The sequence below is a fragment of the Pteronotus mesoamericanus genome, unplaced genomic scaffold (assembly GCF_021234165.1).
Source record: "Pteronotus mesoamericanus isolate MK-2021 breed Mesoamerican mustached bat unplaced genomic scaffold, CSHL_Meso_final contig_73, whole genome shotgun sequence".
Taxonomy (NCBI): Eukaryota; Metazoa; Chordata; class Mammalia; order Chiroptera; family Mormoopidae; genus Pteronotus; species Pteronotus mesoamericanus.
The window spans coordinates 22,473,830-22,494,221 of record NW_026555245.1 but is presented as its reverse complement, the minus strand read 5'-3'; the positions used below and the strand labels follow the sequence as shown (position 1 = coordinate 22,494,221).

The 20,392-nt window shown below is 42.8% G+C and overlaps 1 protein-coding gene across 2 annotated transcripts in view; it reads left to right on the top strand.

Moving 5' to 3' along the window:
- GLDC (glycine decarboxylase) overlaps positions 1-20,392 on the top strand; it is an 82,825-nt gene that overhangs the window by 48,998 nt on the left and 13,435 nt on the right. Inside the window, exons 16-21 of one of the 2 annotated variants that reach the window (XM_054583125.1) lie at positions 4,745-4,820; positions 9,814-9,939; positions 11,521-11,670; positions 12,929-13,041; positions 15,230-15,371; positions 18,047-18,158. In XM_054583125.1, coding sequence (XP_054439100.1) covers positions 4,745-4,820; positions 9,814-9,939; positions 11,521-11,670; positions 12,929-13,041; positions 15,230-15,371; positions 18,047-18,158 — 719 coding nt within the window. The remainder of the gene's footprint in view (positions 1-4,744; positions 4,821-9,813; positions 9,940-11,520; positions 11,671-12,928; positions 13,042-15,229; positions 15,372-18,046; positions 18,159-20,392) is intronic. The other variant, XM_054583126.1, reaches the window with a different exon arrangement.

Here is a 20,392-nt window from a genome sequence, read left to right as displayed (position 1 = left end):
CTGGCTGGGAATTGAACCAGTGGCCTTTGGTTCATGCTGACACTCAATTTACTGAGCCACACCAGCCAGGGCAATAAAACTTTTTTTTTTTTAAAACAACATCCTATAAGAAACTTCTTAGGAAGTTTAAAACATTACTAGAAATAAAATTGGCCCACTGACCTGTAAACAGCTTTAAAAAACTTCTTTGAAGTCACACACTAAATGTGGCCATCAGTGTGCACACTGTAATGATGTGTTAAAAACTATAAAATGATTTTCAGTGGAATATCTAGAGAAAATTAAAACAAGAATAGATCTGGTAAACCTAGATAGTAGATAATTTTTTTATTACATAAATATTGAATTACTGGCACCAAAATTTTAAAACGTTAGGATCTGTAACATGATCATTTTCTTTAGCGTCCATTTTTAACACCCTTTGATGAGTATAAATACAACATTCTATCTGAGAACAGAAATACTATTTTCTCAGTACAATTAAAATAAAATTCAGCAATTGTTTTGGTGACTGCTGAGACTTACCTTCAACCATGAATTATAGCATGTTCTGCAGTCTATGGTTTCTGTTACTTTTTCAGTAAAAATTGCAGCTATAATACTCTATCGCCAAATATTCTGATGCAGTCAACTTCTGAGGAATTTCTTATGGTGTCTATGAAGTAAGTCACCATGTTCCTTAAGCAGAATATAAAGAGTTTATTTCATGAGATCAAGGATGATTTCTGCTATGTGTACATCAGTGACAAATACACACAGGAACTGGCCAAAAAGTCTTATTTATAGGATGCAGTTCATTTATAATCTTAATCTACCTAAAGTTGTATGCTTAAGAAGTGCTATGCTTTCCATTGGCCATGCATATTCTGCAAAATCATCTAGAGGAAACTGCCATGTTCCTTGTTCATCACGGATAGACATATCATCTGCAATCATATTTCTTAATCTAGCAGAAAGTTCCAAATGTCCCTTGGGTTTGAGCTTGTGTGATAGTCCAATGAAAATTTGTTCTAAAGGTTAGAAAATTTAATGCTTAGGACTAAATTGCAGTATTTCTAAATCGCAAACTATTTGCCCAGGTTCTTAACAAAGGTAAGGTAAAATGATAAAATCTTTGAAGTTTATTGTGCATTTAAACTTTTGTTCTTGGCGAAAGAGCTGAAATATGATCTTAGACCTGTCATGGGATCTTCAGATTCCACCATACACTCCCTATCCTCCACCCATTTTTTTTCTTTTTTTCCCCCCTAAATTTACATTGACTGGCTGCCCTGAATTCCCACATATTTTTTTAAAAAAAATATTTATTTATTTATTTATTTTTAGAGAGAGAGGAAAGGAGGGAGAAAAGTTGATGTGCAAGAGAAACATTGATTGGTTGCCTTTCACAAGCCCCCAACTGGTGACCCGACCTGCAACCCAGTCATGTGCCCTGACTGGGAATCAAACCCATACCTTTTGGTTTGCAGGCCGGGCTCAGTCCACTGAGCCACACGAGCTAGGGCTTAATTGCCATGCTTAGGGTTTTACACTGAACTACTAATAGGGTCTAGGTTTAAATCATCACAACACTGTTGAATCAACTCCAGTATTTTCCCTGGGAGTCATTGTACTTGTTCTAGCTTCTTTTAGTCTACAGGAATTCTCTGGATTCTGTGTGGAATGATTCTGCGTTATAGAAAAAGTTGTCTGTTAGTTTTCATTTGTTCTGTGTTAAACAGTGTCACATGTAGCAGTTCTTTCACCAGCCTGAGGAAATGCCATGACTGGAGGGCCTTGCTTTTCTAAAATAGCTTAATCTTCTGTTCACTTGGGATTTCTGTGGGTCTGAGGCTCTCTATCTACTGAAGTCCTCCTCGCTGTGGCTGGCTCTGATGTCCAGGCCCCTAACTGCTTCATATTAAAGAGATGTCAGAAATCCACGTGGCGTAGTTTTATGATGGTCTCTTAATCTGTGTTATGAAAATAAGTACTTATAGAGCCCTGGCTGGTGTGGCTCAGTAGATTGAGCGCCACACTGCGAAGCAAAGGGTTGCTGGTTCAATTCCCAGTCAGAGCACATGCCTCAGTTGTGGACCAGGTCCCTAGTAGGGGGCATGCGAGAGGCAACCACACATTGATGTTTCTCTCCCTCTCTTTCTCCCTCCCTTCCTCTTTCTCTAAAAATAAATAAAATCTCAAAAATAAGCACTTATCATTTGTAATACTTTTTCACCAACAGGTGGCACTAATAATTCCCTTTAATTTACTAGTAGGAAGCTGTGTGTGACATTTAGATCTTTCACACTTTCTGAGTCAAAACAGCTGATTTTAGAAGTCTCAGGGGGGAAAAATCCAGTATTTCTGATCAAGTCTTTAGCATATTAACTCTCTTGGATTACTGGCTCATAGATCTAGTGTAGTCTCTTCTTTTATTCCCACTTTAAACACCTTGATTAGTGTTCCAGCAAAAGAAGATGACTACAAGTCATGAGAAAAACACCGAGGGAAATACAAAATCCTTTTGTGGAAACCCCTTCCCATAGAGGAAAGGATGACTTTGGGGGAAGGCTTTATGGGACAGACAGGTAGTGAGTTGGGACTAGTTGAAGAAGGGGTGGAGTCCGGCTGGTGGGAGGGTCAAGGGAGGGCGATCCAGGCTGAGGGTGGTGGAAGTGCTCGTTCAAACGCTGAGGGAACGCACAGTGCCTGCGTTTCCAAAAGGTCAGGGTTGCTTTCCTGAAGACGATGAAGGAGGTAGTGATGGAGATGAGGCTGAGGATGACGACAGTGCTGACAGTTGCTGGTACTTGATGAATGTTTCCCTTGTGCTAGGCACTGTGATCCTCTCATTGCTCGTCACACCTGCCCTTTGATATGGGTGCACTTGTCCCTGTCTTAGAGATGAGAACACAGAGGCGCAGAAAGCCTGAGTAACTAGTGGTGTGAGGGGTTTGCTGACGCGTGGCATATTTGTTTTCCTGTTTTCAAAATAAAAAACACCAACTGAGCTAAAACCAGTTTGTCCGAAGCCTAGAAAATAGAACATCAGTGTTTATTCTCTCCCTGGAAGACAGCACAGAGAGGCAAAGCAAAGCTCACTTGGTGTGGGCGAGACAAGGAACTGAGTGCCCCTGGTCGTTTGAAGTCAGACCTTCTTTTATACGTGCCTGAGCCTCCTCGTTCCATCAGTTAGACAACGGTTCTCTGAAAGGAAGCCCGTGGTTGCCCCCGCAATTCTCAGAGGGGCTGCACTGCTCACAGGGGAGGTATGAGGCTCCTTGAGACAGGCTGCCTGTACCAAGGACTCCGGTTGTCACTGCTGCTTATTTGGGTGTATGGTACTCAGACCTCAGTTGCTTCATTTGCACAATGGGAGTAATGGTACCTACCTCATGGGAGTATTGGGAGGATTAGATAGGATGACATAAAATGTTGGTGGCAACAAAAACATGGCTACCATTTACCTGTGCTTATTCCTTGCTGAACGCCTGGCTGTCAGTTCTGCCGTCTGCTCACACCAGGCCATCAATGTCCCTACCATACTAGTTCGCAAACATTTCAGGTCCGGCTTGTTTCATGTCAGCTTCTCTCAAAATAAGATTCTTGTCTCGCCACTATGCTGTATACCTGAAGCTAACACAAAATAATACTGGATTTTATTATTATTGTAATAATACTATTGTTACAATATTGTAATAATATTGTAAACTGTAATAGAAAAATAAGATTTAAAAGAACTTTCCAATGCTCAAAATTTTAGCTTTTAGTTAAATAAAAGAAAGTTTCTCTAATTTATTCTTAAGCCTTGTGCTTTTAGAGTATGATCTCAGTATTACTGGGTGACCAGAAGGGATGAATGCCAAGCCACTGGGTCTCCCACAGAATCAAAGGATGGTGTAGTTTCGCAAATGAAGGAAATATGTATGTTTTGAATGGGATTAAAAAGCCTATTACTCACTTCCCTCTCCTTCCTGCAGAGTCTACTGAGAAAATTAAGTAACAGTTTATGGTTGACTCAGCACCGCTCACTGGATGTTAGTCATTAAGTGTGCTCTAAAAGCGGTGCCTTAAGGACTGTTTTGATGGGTAGGGACAGCCGCTAGCAGCTGTGTGCATGTGGGACCTGGGAAAGCCGGCCCCTAGACTGGCAGGAATGGTGCCACATTCAAAGTGAATAGTTATATGGAGCAATCTGATCATTGACTAAGTGCTTGGTGATATTAAGAAATCATAGTTTACGGCTTTAGGTATGATAATGTATAGTTACATTTTAAAAAAAATACTTACCTTTGAAAGATGCATATTGAAGTTTGAATTGATGATATGATTGAGTTTTGTTTCAAAATAATCTAGTTTGGAGTGAGGAGGGTTAGCGAAGGCCAGAGTTGGAAACAAGATTGGTCATAATCCAATAACTGCTGTTAAAACTGGGTGACAGGTACATGGTGGTTCCTAATATTCTCCTCTGTTTTTGTATAATTTTGAAATTTTCCATAACAGAAAAGATTTTTTAGGTTCATGGTTCTGAGCGAGCGTCGAAAGGCCCATCTCTGAGTAGGAGTGGGTGAGCTTTAGTGTGCAGACTGGGTGCGGTTCAAGGCCTGTAGGCTTAGGCAGAAACGCCTGTGAGCCGTCCATGGTGTCCGCGAGTGACTTTTTGTCACATGTTGGTGAGTATGCAGCCAGTGTCCGGTGAATATTGAATGAATAAATGAAAGCAAAAAGGCCCAAAGCCCTGATCCTTCTCTCCTTGTCTTCGCAGCGGAGCCCAGGGGGAATATGCTGGGCTGGCCACTATCCGAGCTTACCTAGAAGGGAAAGGAGAGGGACATAGAACGGTGAGTATGGACAGGTGGTGCTTGCTCACCACCGGGTGGCAGTGGGTCTACCTCCCGGGGTCCCTTTCGTTCTGGGGCACGCTCCCTCCAAGACTTCTTGGAAGCAGCTGCAGGAACATATAATCAGGAAACAAATTTCTGTGGGTTGGCCATTATGATTCTTGCCTCCAAACACTTCACTGGACCTTTTTGAGGGGAAACATGCAGAGATAAAAGGCTTTTGCTCAACCCTGCCTGCAAAAGTCAGCCAGTTGGCTGTGAAACCGCTCCCCTGAGGGAGTGGAGGGAGTAAGGGCCAGAGTGTTGCCATTCCAGGCCTTCTCTCGCTGGCTCAGCCCTGGCCCCGGGCCTGGACAGAGGGCAAAGACTGCGCGTCAATTCTTCTGTAACTCCTACTGTGCCAGAGCACAGTTCTGGTCATACGTATGCTCAAAAAATATTTATTGAGTCAATAAATGCTCTAATAAATGACTGTCAGCTCTAAGCACCAAATAAGACATGGAACAGAGTTCCTGGTTCTGCTTTAACATTTGCTTTTATGTATGAGAGTCTAGTCTCCAGGGTCCAAACCATTCTTGGGCGTCCTCGTAGGTTCCAGCAGGTAGTACTGGGCTCAACAGAGCCCCCTGATCTCCAGAAGCAGTGCTTTTAGCAGTTGATCTGATACAGGCTTTGCGTTGTGGGTGAAGGAGGTCTGTGTTCTGGGGCCTTCATTCTGGTGATGACCAATAATACTAAGCTAGAACTTCCACCGAGTTCAGAGGTGGGATTTGGAGAAGGAGCAGTGGTTAGGAGTCAAGAGCAGGACAAAACTGCCTGCCCATCCCAGGAGAGAGAGAGAGAATGGTGCTCGGGTGGCTCTGGCTGCCTAAATAAGTGGGATATGATATGATAGGTGGTGGCCCGATTGTAGTCCATTTCTGGTTTTATTAAAACTGGGATTGTTTATGGCTAGTTGCCTGGATTTTGCAATGAGAGAATCTAAAAACTGTTTCACTTCCCTTTCAAAAAGTGTTGGGGGTGGGGGTGGAAATAAGAACATTTTCTCTCTTGTTCCCTTGCTTATTTATTCTGATTCCACAGGTGTGTTTTCACAGACATTTGACCTGGTTGGGGAATTTATTTTCAAAGATCTTTGAAAACCAAGACATTCTCTAATTGAACAAGTTATTGAATACTGGCTACATGCAAGGCACTGTGTGCACCAGTCCAGAGACACAGTCCCCTCACATTCCAACCTGTTTTTTTTTTACTTGCATTTTCTTGTGGTTTTGAATTCTTCAGCTTCCTAAGGAAGGGTTAGGTTAGAAGTATATAATTGTTTCTGGACCACAGAGTCTCAGCACTGTCGTAGAGTCAGAAAGGAAATGTCGAGGCTCCAGTTGTCCAGTGAAAGGATAATAACAGATGACTGATGTTAAAAGTTCCCTCTTCTGTTTTTCCTCCTTGGCCTCCATGTACGGAGGTAGCCCCTGAAGCTCCGCACCAGTTGTTATGCTCTTTAACCACGGGATGCCTGGGGATTCTGGGGAAGGATCTGCTCATCCTGTGCGGCCAGCTCCACGATGCTCCCCTCCCAGACCCCGCTCTGCCCCTGCTTTATGGTATTTGTAGGATGCTGGCAAAGAGGTAATGACAAAGGGCCAGTAAAATCCAGGTTCCATCACTCTGTGATGCTTCTCACCCCTGATCGATTCCCAGTTCTCCAGCCTGACACCCAGAAGTATCTGAGACTGTTCATGAGTTGGGGGCCAGGCTGGAAAGGTCTGGAAAGGCCAAAGAAAAAGACTGAGAGACCTTTTGACGGGGCCCGAAGAGAGTTCTTCTGTGACCCACAGATTCTTTTCAACTCCTTTTCCCTCTCTTTGTGTTTTCCAGTCCTCCCTTCTCTCTCTGTTTCCTTGCTTGTGGTGTTTCTTCTGGCCCCATTGTCCGCAGTGCTATCACCGACTGCGTGAGGACTCTTCCATTCTGAAGGATGGAGAGGGACCCGCCCCACCTTTCAGGAAGAGGAGGAAGAGGCAGGGAAGGCTGCCCAGTCACTGAGATTGTAGAAATACAGAACACACACCTTTGGAAATGCTGGCATCCTTTTGAGATTAAAGATTTTAATTAAAGCCAACTTTTTTAGTTAGATGAAAAGAAAATGACGTATTTACATCAGAGAAGGCTGAGACAGCTGCTCCTGCACAATAGACTCGAATGGAATACAGTAAGATAAGAAATGTGAGGAAATCATGTGCTATGGAGCCATCCAGGCTCCTGACATTTCTCTTGTTTTAAGCAGTTTTTGGAAGTTGTTTTCACTTTGCTTTTCAGTTAAACTTCAGGGGTTCCTAAAATACAATGGCCAAGTTCTTGATTTATCAGTTTAATTTGGGAGAACACAAATTTGTTTAATAAATTCTTATGTTGCAAGCACTATGTGCGTGGCACTGTCCTAAACACTTTGTAATGACTCAGTTTGCTAGTCAGGTTTGCTAATCAAAGACTGAGTTTCCTATACAAAGGAGAAACATTGACAAAAAAACCAAACAAACCCCAAAACAAAACAAACACACACCCACCAAAAAACACCTCCCCAAAACTTGTATGATATTTTTCTCTTCCTAAGTGCTTGAGGCAAAGTAATGGCTTTTGGTTCGATTTTTACCGTCAGTGAGAAATTGAATTCTCTGCAACGGAGCGTTGCCCTGAATCCTTCAAGGATGAGCTTTGTTGGGTCTACACCAGACACATTGGGAACTTAGAAAAACACAGCATCTCTAAACGGGCATAAATGTACCAAAGTGGATTCGTTTTGGATAAGCTAAAACATCAAATTTGGGTCCTCTTGTTTCATGTGCCTCATAACACCGCAATTCTAAATGTGAAAAAATTAACATTAAAAAAGAATTAGTTTCCTAAACCTATATAGAAAACTAGAAATGTCTAACAACAACATAGAAAAGAATCATTGACAAAACCACTGAGGCTTTTCCTTCTAGGACTCCTTGTGTCAGAATATGCATTAGTTTTCAGTGGCTACTGTAACAAATTACTACAAAGTTAGTAGCTTAAAATAACACAGATTTATTTTCTTACAGTTAATGGAGGCCAGAAGTCTGAACGGGGTTTCGCTTGGCTAAAGCTGAGGTATTGGCAGGGCTGGTTCCTTCTGAAGGAACCAGGAGAGAATCTGTTTCTTTGCCTTCCCGCCCCAGTTCAGGAGGGGCCTGCACTCCTTGGCCCCTGCCCCCTTCCCTCCATCACGCCAACCTCTGCTAAGTTGTCACATCTCCTACTTCCTTTATCGTCCTATCTCTCCTGCCTCCCTCTGATGAGAACACTTGTGAATGCATTTGAAGCCCAATTTATAATCCAGATTTCAAGATCCCATATTAAGATCCTTAATCTCTCATCTCAAGATCCCTAACTTAGTCATAGCCGCAAAGTCCCATTTGCCCCATGTGAGCTAACATTCATGGGTGCTGGCGATTCGGGTGTGGGCATCTTTGGAGCCCATTATTCAATGTACCACAGGACAGCTGATGCTTTTAGCTTGAATGTTTTTGTTTCAGCAGAACTTCCCTCATATGAATTCTTAACTTAGGCCTTTAACAAATATTTTATATTCACTTTTAACATTCGCCTTTCGCCTTTCTGTTCCTTGATAAATGTCCTGTCCCTAAGGATCCTTTCATCCAAAGATCCTTTGGTAGAATAAAAATACTTTGTGAGAAAGGAGAAGTGACTCTAGCTTTGGTCCTGAGAAATCAAAGAGAATTCAATACGAACAGGAAGCATTTAAATAAGAAAAAGGATTTGAGGACAACACAGCATAACCAGCATGAAACCAGTAGACATTTGAAAGAGGCACAAACTTTCTGTCAGCAGAAGAGTGACAAAGTAATTTCACGTGTGCCTCTGGCTACAATTCCCTTTTTGTACACATGTATTTTTACTAAGTAGACGACTTTGCTGTGTTTGAGGAACAGTTGCAAGCTAAGTTTTCCTTTTGTACGCCCATTTATAATGTGCATGCATTTCTTTTCAAGGGGTTGCAATATTGGTGCTGGGATAAAACAAAACAAAACAGGAGGGTTTTTTTAGGGTGCTTTTTACTTCTTTTTTTGTTGTTTTCCTTTAGAAAAAGTCCGTAATGCATTTTCCTGTAGTGGGACATTGGCAGATGTACCAGAGCATGTGTTTTGGCCTGTGTTCATGTGATTTGGGGAAGTAAATAAAAATGATTTAAATCTGGGAATTCTAGCATTGCACCCCTAACCCCCTTTCCATAAGAATTCAATACACTTTTAAGCTCTAGCTCTTGAGACACTTTTTCTTGATCTTTTCAACTTGAAGTGACCCCTTCCCTCATTCCAAGTTCCTCCAGCACCTGTGGGCTTCAGACTGATTTATACGTGTGGCAGTGTTGTCAGTGAGCAAGTCACGTGAGCTCGGGGCATGGGTGAACCAGATTTTGTGCTTAGTTTATGATTCTCATGGAAACTAACAATTCGTTGCACAGAATGAGCAGCCCATAAATGATGACATAATTGGTGTGCTGACACTGGGAGGCCTTGGAATTCTGCTACCATTATCACGTCTCCTTGTTCTCAGCAGCGCCAAGCAGAGCACCGATGCTGTGATGTGGGCATCTGAGTCCTAGAGTTGAGCTTGCAGTCTTTTGTTCTTGTAAAGTGGTTTGTGCATATTATAACTGAGACTAAGTTAGAATAAGCCCAGATCAATTTTGGTGTGCTGTGATGAGAGAGGAGAGTACTTAGGAAACATTTTTGGGGGATCCAAATGGAAACTCCTCTTATGGACATTGTTTTACAACACAGTAACAATGAAATTATAGCAGATTTTAAAGCACTAGTGGTCAGTTTAAATAAAAGATGTGGTGCCTATTTAGTTTGTGCTCCAAGCATGTTGTAGGACTTTACTGTCATTATGAATAGCCTTGTGATTATTATTTCTCCTTCTTTCCTTTCATTCCATTCCTAAGCTTTGCCTCATTCCGAAATCAGCTCATGGGACCAATCCTGCAAGTGCCTACATGGCAGGCATGAAGATTCAGCCTGTGGAGGTGGATAAATACGGAAATATTGACACAGCTCACCTTAAGGCCATGGTACCGGTCTTCCATTTAACAGATGGGGGATGTCTGGGTTGGGAAGAGGTGGTGGGGATCAGGGACTGGATGGTTTATATCAACATTATCTTTTGTTGCATTATAATGAAAAGGCTGCAATTCCTCCTGAGTGAGTCTGGGAGAAATGACATAAAATCAGAAAACCTAACTGTTCCTGTAAGAAAAATAAAAAGCAACAGTCACATTTTGACCCAGAATAAAGCTGACCATAGTCTAGTTTACCACTTCCTTCATCCGCAGGGAGAAGGTTCTTTAAATTGAAATTCCATCCTCTAATTTATGCATGGGTAAGAAACTGAATGAATTATTCATGGTGGTGGTAGTAGTAAGGGTATTCCTTGCAGGACCTGCCTATTCCTGCCCAACCCACCCCTCCTTCCTCCATAAATAATCAGACTGGCAGTCACAGTTTTTCTCAATCTTTGTGTTGGGAAATAAAACTTAAGTGTAGATTTTGCAAATATCTGTGGCCATCCCAGCCATAACCTGATGAATTTCCGGAGGCATTCCACCCTCCTTCCTGAAACACCAACCCCCACTCCCAACCTCCCAACCTCCAGGAAGAGGTTGCCTAGCAACCGTATCTGCTTTCCACTGGTGGACTGGAGGCTGCATCTTAAGAGAGAAGGAAATCAGTTGAATAGCAATGTGATTTTGTCAGGGTTATTAGGCATGGAGTCTGGGAACTTCAAGTAACTGATTTCAAAGGGAAACCGAAAATACGCAACACTGTGCTCATCTCTCTCATCCGCCTCCCCTCTCCCATCACTTCACAAAGTTTTTTTTTTTTTTAAATCATGTTTATTCTATTCCAGTTGCCTCAACTCACAAAGTTTTTACTGACAAATATTCTGGGCCAGTAGTTGTAACTATTAAGTCTCTCCAATATAAGTTATGACCTTAAAACATTTAAAAAAAATTTTTTTCACAAGCCCTCTCTGATTTGCTGGCCAGAAAAATGAATGTCTTTATATGCTTGTTTTTATATATGCTTGCCTTCTGTCAAAAAGTAAAATGAGGGAAATTATATGTATATAATAAAATACATATGAAGATATATATAGGTATACATAAAACATATATAGGTGTATATATAAATATTTTATTTTAATCAGAGCAGGAACAGTCCTTGTTGGAATTCTAACTTCAGCAGAACAGGAGGGAAAGGGAATAAGGGTGGATATGGCAAGATGAGCAGGGGGGATTAGCTGTGAGAATAGACACGCCTGGAATCAAAAAGATCTGAAATAATTCCTGAGATGACTTGAATCAAAGGAAAACCACTTAGGAGAGTTGAGCCCAAAATATCTGAAACACCCTAACAGTCTTTTTGGTCTAGATCGGAGAGATCTGGTCTGCAGGGATCTAGTTATTTCTTTGGAATGCCTAATGAAGGGAGCAATGGCTGTGGATCTTTCATTGTTGTTATACCCTGAGACAGTTTCAGAAGTGAAAAGACTAAGACTTCATCTTTCTTAATCCTTTAAAATAAAAAGCAAGGGTTTGACCCAGAAAGAACGTCTCCTTCTTTGTGTCCATGTGCCCTTTTCTATCCCACAGGTGGATAAACACAAGGAGCACCTGGCAGCGATCATGATTACATACCCATCCACAAATGGGGTGTTTGAAGAGAACATCAGCGATGTGTGTGATCTGATTCACCAACATGGGGGCCAGGTCTACCTAGACGGGGCAAATATGAACGCTCAGGTGGGCAACATGAGATGGGCTCTCTGAGAAAACTGTTAAGTGAAAAAAATGTTTTTTCTCTCACTTGTTGACAGTTGCCTTAAAGCATGACACTGAATTCAGAATTGAGGCTAACTTTATTGCCAATTTCAAAGAAAGTAGCCCATTTTCACTGAGTTTACAGATCCTAAACAAGGTGATGGGGGATTCTGGGGGGAGGCAAGGAGGTTAAAAGGAAACAGGGAATGAACTGAATGCCCTTAGCTTGTCAGGGGTGTGATCCCTCTGCGTGTGTATCGGCAAGAAGTTCGCCTGGCTGCCTTCCTGAGGGAATTCAGAGCCCATTTCTGGCCACAGGTGAATGTTGATCTGCCATTAACCTGGCTTCAGCTTCATCAGTATGAAACAGCTGAACAGTCCTGTCCTGAAGGGCAGATTCTGATTATGGGGGGAAGGGGGTGCTGTGGTGGGTGGTCTGTGTCATGTGCGCCTCTGAGTGAATGTTACAGGGAGCCATTGGAGCAGAGGCGTGTTATTATCTCTTTGAGACTCTTCTTAATTTATTTCTCATTTTTTGTTTGTTTTACTATTTCCGACTCTACCTTTTTTTTCCCTTTCTTTTTTTTTTTTTTTTTTTTTTTTTTTTGCTTCTTTCTGATTCGCTGTGTAAGTGTGGTCCAGGGACTGTTTATAGCGTCGATAGCATAAATACATTCTTTATCTTTGACTATATTCAAAATCAGCCCTAATGCCAAAGTGCCTAGGACATCTGTTGAATGTTGTCCTTGGCATCAGGGTGGCCTCAGGAAAACTGTCAGCTTCCCTTTCCCTGGGCTCCGCATCCTCATGGGAAGCCCTCAGTCCCGTTCTAACAGGGCTCCTGAAACCAGCCGTTTAGGGGGAGATAGAACTGCCCCGGGCGGGGCCGGGGATGGGGGGGCGTGGTGGCCTGTTTCAAACTCTCCATTCTTGTGCTGAGGCACTTTCTTTCCTCGCTCTCGGGGTGGGTAATTAGGAATTGACTATATATTCAAATCTGTATTTTAGAATCTAAATTAGGTTAAATGGTCAGTTGCTGTTTCCACAGAAACCACAAGCCACGCCGCCTATGGAATGCCAGGCTTTGCCTGCAGAACTTGGCCAGTATTGAGGATATGTCTGTGAATAGCTCTGCCGGCCTTTCCTCTGGGGGAGGGGCGCGGCAAACAGCATGGCTGCCTCTCCACAGCACCCTTTCAAGTTCTTGACTTTTGCTTTTGGCTCTTTCCTTTTGGGGTAGGTGGGAATCTGCCGTCCTGGAGACTTTGGGTCTGATGTCTCACACCTAAATCTTCACAAGACCTTCTGCATTCCCCACGGAGGTGGCGGCCCTGGCATGGGGCCCATCGGAGTGTGAGTTCTGGGCCGCTGCTTTCAGCTTGGCTTTGGAGGCTGAGAATGAGAGGAGGGCCAAACTCGCTGTTATTCCCACTGAGGTCTTCAAGTGTTGAGGTCACCTTCCTAAGCGGTGTGCCTATAGGGACTGGGGAGGAGCAGTGAAAGGGATGTTTTTAGGGTATGTCCAAAGAGGACCAAAATTAAATCTTATTAACTGCAGTGTTTGGCCCCAGTAAGCTCCCGTTCATTCTCAGAGCGGACACATTTATTAACAGTAATGAAGAGGGAGCTTTACTAGTGTCATAGATCAGAACTGGCATATTAGCAGCTGGAAGTGCTTTTCAGACTTAGGCTTCCAAACAGCTTTTTTTTCTTTCTCTTTAAAATTAGCTGATGGTTACACTGCACGTGAATTATCTAACTTCGACAACAACAACAACAGAACTCAGTAAAAAAAAGTGGCTGCCAGGAGCTGTGGGGCAGGGTAGGTTGAGGGGTAGAGAGAGGTTGGTTAGAAGGTACAAACTTTCAGCTGTAAGAGGAGTCAGGTCTGAGGACCCAATGTATAATATGGTGACTGCAGTGTGATAACACTGTATTGCATTGGCCAAAAAGCTCGTTTAGTTTTTTCCATAAAATAACAAACACATTTTTCATTTTCACCAATAACTTTATTGATTTGGATATTTAGAATATGTTGGCTATCTCTCACTATTGGCTTCTAGTGGGTAGAGGCCAGGGGAGCTGCTAAATATCTCTCAGTGCATAAGGCAGCCCCACAGCAAAGAATTATTTGACCAGAATGTCAATAGTACCAAGAAACTTCACAAACCACTTTTGACACATTCCATCAGTTACAGCACCTTCTCCATACACTGTGTAAACCTTTGTTTCTTTCAGTTGTATTTTTTAACTTTCTCAAAACAATAAAGCATAATATGCCAAAAATGTTGCATATCTTCTTCCATCTTCAATATTAAAATGGCTGCACAAAAATTCACCAACTTGGTAAATTTTTTTAATGCAGATTTTATTTATTTTTTAAGTATTTTATTTATTTATTTTTTTAGACAAAGGGGAAGGGAGTGAGAGAGTGGGAGAGAAACATCAATATGTGGTTGCCTCCCACATGCCCCCTACGGGGGACCTGGCCTGCAACCCAGGCATGTGCCCTGGATGGGAATCAAACCAGTGACCCTTTGGTTCACAGGCGAGGACTCAATCCACAGAGCTACACCAGCCAGGGTGATAATTTTTTTTTTAAATGCACACTGATATGACAGCTGTCACAATACAATCTAACAAAATTGTTTCAAATGTTTGTTAGTTAAAGACAACTAAGCACAACCAGAGCTATTATACAGAAAAAACTAAAAACTTTTTGGCTAACCCAATATTATTATATAATTGAAATTTGCTAAGAGAGTGAAACTTAAATGTTCTTATTCCCCTTTCCCCCAAATTAATAGGATATGAGGTGTTAAACACTTTGTAGCCTCAATTCTTATTAGATCTGAGATAAGTAAGAAGGAAACAAAACTTATTACTGGAAATAATTGGATGAAGTCAGAATAAGACCAAAGGAATACACTGTAGCTCTTATGTCTTTTTACACTGTGAAATTGAATCATCTTATGAAAATGAGGCTGAGTAGCCATATCCTGAGCTTCAGTCTTCAAAAAATGTGCCAAAGGGGCCAGTCTCCAGGGTTGCTGGGATCCTGGCCCCCTTTTCTCCGCTTTCCTTTTTGATGATTTTTATTTACTGTAAGTGGAAGAGCCCCAGTACCTCAGCTCCGGGGAAGTGGGGTGAATAATGTTCACATGCAGGCCTCTGCTGTGCAGCCGCATGGGCTTCTTCTCAGCAGCACTCGTCTGAATCCCTTAGATGCCTCGGGAAACTGTGGGGTGTCGGGTGTGGGGCTGGAAGTCCCCACATCCTGGGGAGCGCGTGGCTCTGCAGGCTGCCTCATGGCTGCCTGCCTCTGTTAAATCCTCTGCCACAGTTCTTGGGTGAGCCACACTTTCAGTGAAGGAGGAAGGAAGGAGCACTTCCTGAACAGCTGCCTGTTCGTTGATGTCAGCTCCTTCCACTGGCAGAGTTCCTCTGTTAGGAACAGAGCTTCCTGAGAGGGCCCAACACTTACCTGTTCAGTTGGACTGGGTCTTTTTTCATCTTCTGAATTTGTGTTTAAAAACTACAGGAAGAAGCATCTTGCCCCTTTTCTTCCTGATCATCCTATCATTTCGGTAAAGGCAGATGAGGATGCCCGGCCCGTGGGTACTGTCAGCGCAGCCCCGTGGGGTTCCAGTTCTATCTTGCCCATCTCATGGGCTTATATTAAGGTGAGACCTGTGGGTGTGTGTTAGGTGGCGGGGTGGGGGTGGGGGTTGTGAATGTGTTGGTGGGGAACTGAGATCACAGACTTCCTTCTTAACTTAAAAATGTAAAAAGTCACCCTGGCTGGTGTGGCTCAGTGCATTGAGTGCCAGCTTGTGAACCAAAGGGTCATTGGTTGGATTCCCAGTTCGGGCACAGGCCTCGGTTGCGGGCCAGGAACGCAGTAGGGGCGTGCGAGAGGCAACCACACATTGATGATTCTCCCCCTTTCTTTCTCCCTCCATTCTCCTTTCTCTAAAAATAAATAAAATCTTTAAAAAAAAAAAGTAAAAAGTCCATGATCTGAGATGTGGTTAGTGAAGACTGCTGATGATTTCGGATGGATGAAACCTTCCTACAGAGTTCAGCTGAAATTCATTTTATCTTGTCCTCATTATGCTATTTCCTTTGGGTTCTCATAGTGGGTTTAACGTCAGAGAAGTTAACACACCAGACATATTTTTCCAGACAGAGTTAAGTTCTATGAGTCATGTGGATGTTCTGGCCACGTCATTTGGTTTCCTGTAGGATTTGTACCTCCTCTTGCAAGTGAAAAAACAGCGTGCATACTAATTATTACACTTGGTTGAGATCCTGGGATAAATTTTAGAAATCCGTCTCTTCTCGCTTTGTATTTCTTGGAAGCATGGAGGATAAGATGAGACGTAGCAGAAATTCATTTATGTGGTGGTTTCCCAAAACCCTTTGCCTTTACAGCCTGTGGAACTGTACTCTCAGGGGTAATTAGACTGTCAGGGAACAGGCTTCCTTCCTATGTGTTTCTCTAAAAAACACGAGGGCCAGAGTTTACACAGCTCTTGTTCGCGCTGGCCCGCCTGTCTGCTGGGCTGACAAGGCTGTGCATTGGATAGGAACACTTGCTTGGCCGCTGATGAGAGCAGCCTTCCCACACTGGCTTCCCTCCTTAAAGGAAGGGTGGCTTCTGATGAAACAAAACCCCAAACCCAGCTATGCAAATCATGCCGGATGACTCTCTGGGGCTGCCTGTTATTCTTAAGCAGTGTGGCATTTATGATACTTAGAGAAAGCTTTCCAGGAAGCTGGAACAACAATTCTGTACTTCAGAGGCTAAAACCTGCTTTCTAAAATGATCCTCAAGTTGTTTTGCAAATACCTACAACCAAAACAGTCACAGTAAAGGCCTGCTCCTTTGCAAACAATATAATTCCCAGTTTCCTTTTGGTGCCAAGGTCCTGTAAACCTGGGTTATTTGTTACGGACCTATTTGGGTTGGAGATGATTTCCCACATATTGAAAACAAATGCCCCAGGCTGATTTGGCCATAGGCCAGGAACACCAGACAGAGCCTCAGTTTAAAAGTGAAGTATTGTAAATGAAATAGGGTTTCAGACACCCCTTTGCCGTTGGGCCCTTTCTTATTTTCAGGCTGTTGTTACATATCACCCGGAGAACTATCTTTCCTCACCAAGCTTCAGTCCATCTTGGATACTCCCTACAAGACTGCTCTCTCCCCCAAGGGCCCAGATCCACTCCTTGTTTCCCTTTGCCGTTGCCACTGGGTCTCACTAGCCTATGTGGAATCCTTAGGGGATTCTCCCAAAATTCACATGCCTAGGCTGCAGAGAGAATCAAATTCAGCATATGTGGGGTAGAGCTTGGGCCATCAGGCTGCTCTAACTCTGATGCACAACTCGAGAGCCAGTGGCTGGCAGAACCAAGGCCAAGTCCTTCCTAGCGAAGGTTTGAGGCTTGCAAGAGGTGGTCACAATTCACCATGCTCTACAGTAACTCCCAGACTGCAGCCACGTGCCTTCCCTTCTACACCTTGCTTTTTTGCCATTTTTCTCACCTGGAGTAACTCCACTTTCTCATCTATCCAAATTCTACCCATTTTTAAGTTTCCACTCAAGTTCTAACTCTTATTCTAGGAACCTTTCTTTGACCAACCTGGCAAAATGTATTCTCTCCTTACTTTGGACTTCAGTGTGCCTGATATTTTATCTGATGCTTTCTCATGTGCTTTACATTAGTTTTGTATTTAATACGTATCAAGCTTCCATCGTACATGATGTATTCAGGGGAGAAAGTAGGCAATAAAAATTGTGCAGTCTTGACTTTAAGCTTTTACTGGTGATGATGTTCACCCCGTATAATCACAGAGACTTCCGAATCACCAGAAAAGGGTACGACTGAACCAAGCACTTGTTCAATGGCCTTGACTGTTGACAGTTGGAAGACAAACCATACAAAATTGATTCAGTGGGGATTTTGGCCAAGATCCCATGAGATTCTTGGTAATTATCAAGACATCTCAAATTCACAGTAAACAAACAAAAACTCCCCTAAATGACTTTAACCTAAAACTAATTCTTTTTCCTTTTCAGATGAGCACGATAGTCAGCAGTCAATTTTGCCCTGCTTTAGGCTTTGTTATTATAATAAGAAATGTGAGATTACTGTTCAAAGAAGAAAACCAAAAATTATTTTAGGCTTAGGGAGGACTGACAGATGTTTTTGTTAGTATTTCCCATTCATCTGCAACTTACAGAGTGGTGGTGGGCTGACTTCCTCTGTGGGGGATTTCTCAGGGGTGTCTTTGTTTAGTGCCCACTGGGTTTACCTGTTCCATGGTTGATGGCTCTTTTCCCCTTTGTTGCAGATGATGGGAGGCAAAGGCCTAAAACAAGCTACGGAAATTGCTATTTTAAATGCCAACTACATGGCCAAGCGATTAGAAAAATACTACAGAGTTCTTTTCCGTGGTGCAAGAGGCAAGTATTAACTTTAGTCTACTGTCACTTTGTTTTTTCCTTGGTCAAACCAAGTTTGAACTAGTAGATGTGGTTTTCTGAAGTGGGTGGAAGACATATGTTTCTTAGTGTATACAATAGAAAAGTGTAGAGTTACTAGAGATTACTTCAATTGAGTGAACAGTTCAGTGGTATCAGCATCAGCAAGGCTCTGTGATGAAGTTAGTCTACACGGCCCAGGCCAATGTTAGTGAGAGGTATGCACATAAATGCCACAAGCTCCTTACCTCACAAAGTGATATGGGCATGCCCCCAAAGAGTGGAGAAATTCAGATGGGGCAGAGGCAGGATGGAGTAGCAGAGACAGCTTCTGGGAGGAGCCACTTGAGATGAGTCTGAAAGGAAGTGTAGCAGAGTCCAAGTAAACAGAGACCCAGGAGGAAGCCAGGGACACAGGAGTGGTCTGCGTGTGGGAGTGCTGGGTGGGCGGAAGGGTGGGACAGGAGGAGAGGGAGCAGATGAAGATCGGGTTGGAGATGTGTCATGGGGCCTTGAAGGTCTTGGATGCTCCAGACTTTACCTCTGAGCCAGAAAGGTTTTTGAAGAGAGGAATGAGAAGATTAAGAGAATGTGGACATTGTTAAGGTAGTGGCATGGGATGAACATGCTATTAGAAGTAGAATCATCCATGGCTGGTGTGGCTAGGAGGTTAGAGCATCATCCTGTAACCACAAGGTTGTGGGTTCAATTCCCAGCCAAGGCGTATACCTGGGTTGCGGGTTCACCCCCAATCCATGTGCTGGCGTGCACGATCCTCAGTCCTGGTGCGGATCCCCAGTCTGGGTGCATAGGAAGGCAACCAATAGATGCTTCTCTTGCATTGATGTTTCTTTCTCTCCATTCCCCTCTCTCCCTCTAAAAAAGCAAATGAAAATGTCTTCTGGTGAAGATTAAAAAAAAAAAATCAGTGAGAGTTAGTAATGAGTTGAGAGTAAAAAGAAATTTTAGGTAAACCTCTAAGTCTCTTAGGCTTGTGAGAGAGGGAATAATAGATGGAGGAACAAAGTCACCCCAGAGGTGACGGGAGGGGGTGGTGCCAGGTAGACACAGTGCAGTGGCTGTGGGCTCAGAACCCAAGAGCAGAAACAGAGGGGATTTGGAGCAGAGAGGCAGCGGTCAATGAGCAGTGAGCCCAGCCCTTGGCCATAGGAATGAGGCCCCTCTTTGGCTTTGGGTTTCTCTGGCCCAGGAGGAAAGTACATTGACATGTATGATTTTTTTAATTTAAAGTCTGGTCTTTCCTTAAAAATATGTACCCAACGGGATGGTTCGAGACCTCAAGAATAGAAAAGAATTAAATAACCAGAAGACCTGTGTAGGAAAGCTCCCCAGAGAGGAGGAAAGAAAGTTGTGGGCAGCATGCCTCTAAGCAGTGCAATGAAATGCTTCTGAAGTGGATATTAAAGAAGCTACTAGAGCTACTAACTAATTCAAATACAGCTCTTGTGCTGAGAATTGCATCCTCCCCGTGTATTGATTTTCAGGGATAGCTCCAGTATTTGTTTTGTCTGGTTACATAATGATATATAGACACTCAACAGGAAAAAGTTGGCAGATAAAAAAGTATGGGGAAGAAAATGTAAATGATCCATGGTTCTATCCAGCAGATATAACTGCTATTAATATGTTGCTGTATTTCTTCTCACCTCAGTTTTCGACAGTCGAGATCATATTATAAACACAGTTTGTATCCTGTTTTTTAACTTTATCTTATATTGTCAGCATTTCCCCGTGCCATGAAATGCTCTTTGAGAGTGGCTCTTTGAGTGTGCCGTGATTTAAGCAATTCTATAGGCTTTTCCCCTCAGTTTGCATTTCTAACTATGCTGCAATGAATGAATGTCCTTTACTTAGATTTTTAAATAACATCTCTGGTTGTTTCCTTAGGTTAGAGTCGTAGAGGAGAAATTATTGTGTCAGAGGATATGAATTCTATGAATTCATTTAAGCTCTTGATACATGTGGCCGGGTTGTCCCCCGCAGAGACTTCATACCAATTCATTTCCCGTTGTTAGCAGATGAGAGTGACCATCACACCAGGGCCTAGTGAGCACGAAAACACAACACTAACCGAAACCAAAATGGCTTTGCCAATTTGATGAGTCAAAAATAATCTTTTTGCTTTAATTCAGACAAGATTTATGGGGTTCTTTCCTATTTTTAAAATTTTTTATATTGAAAATTTCTTTATGATT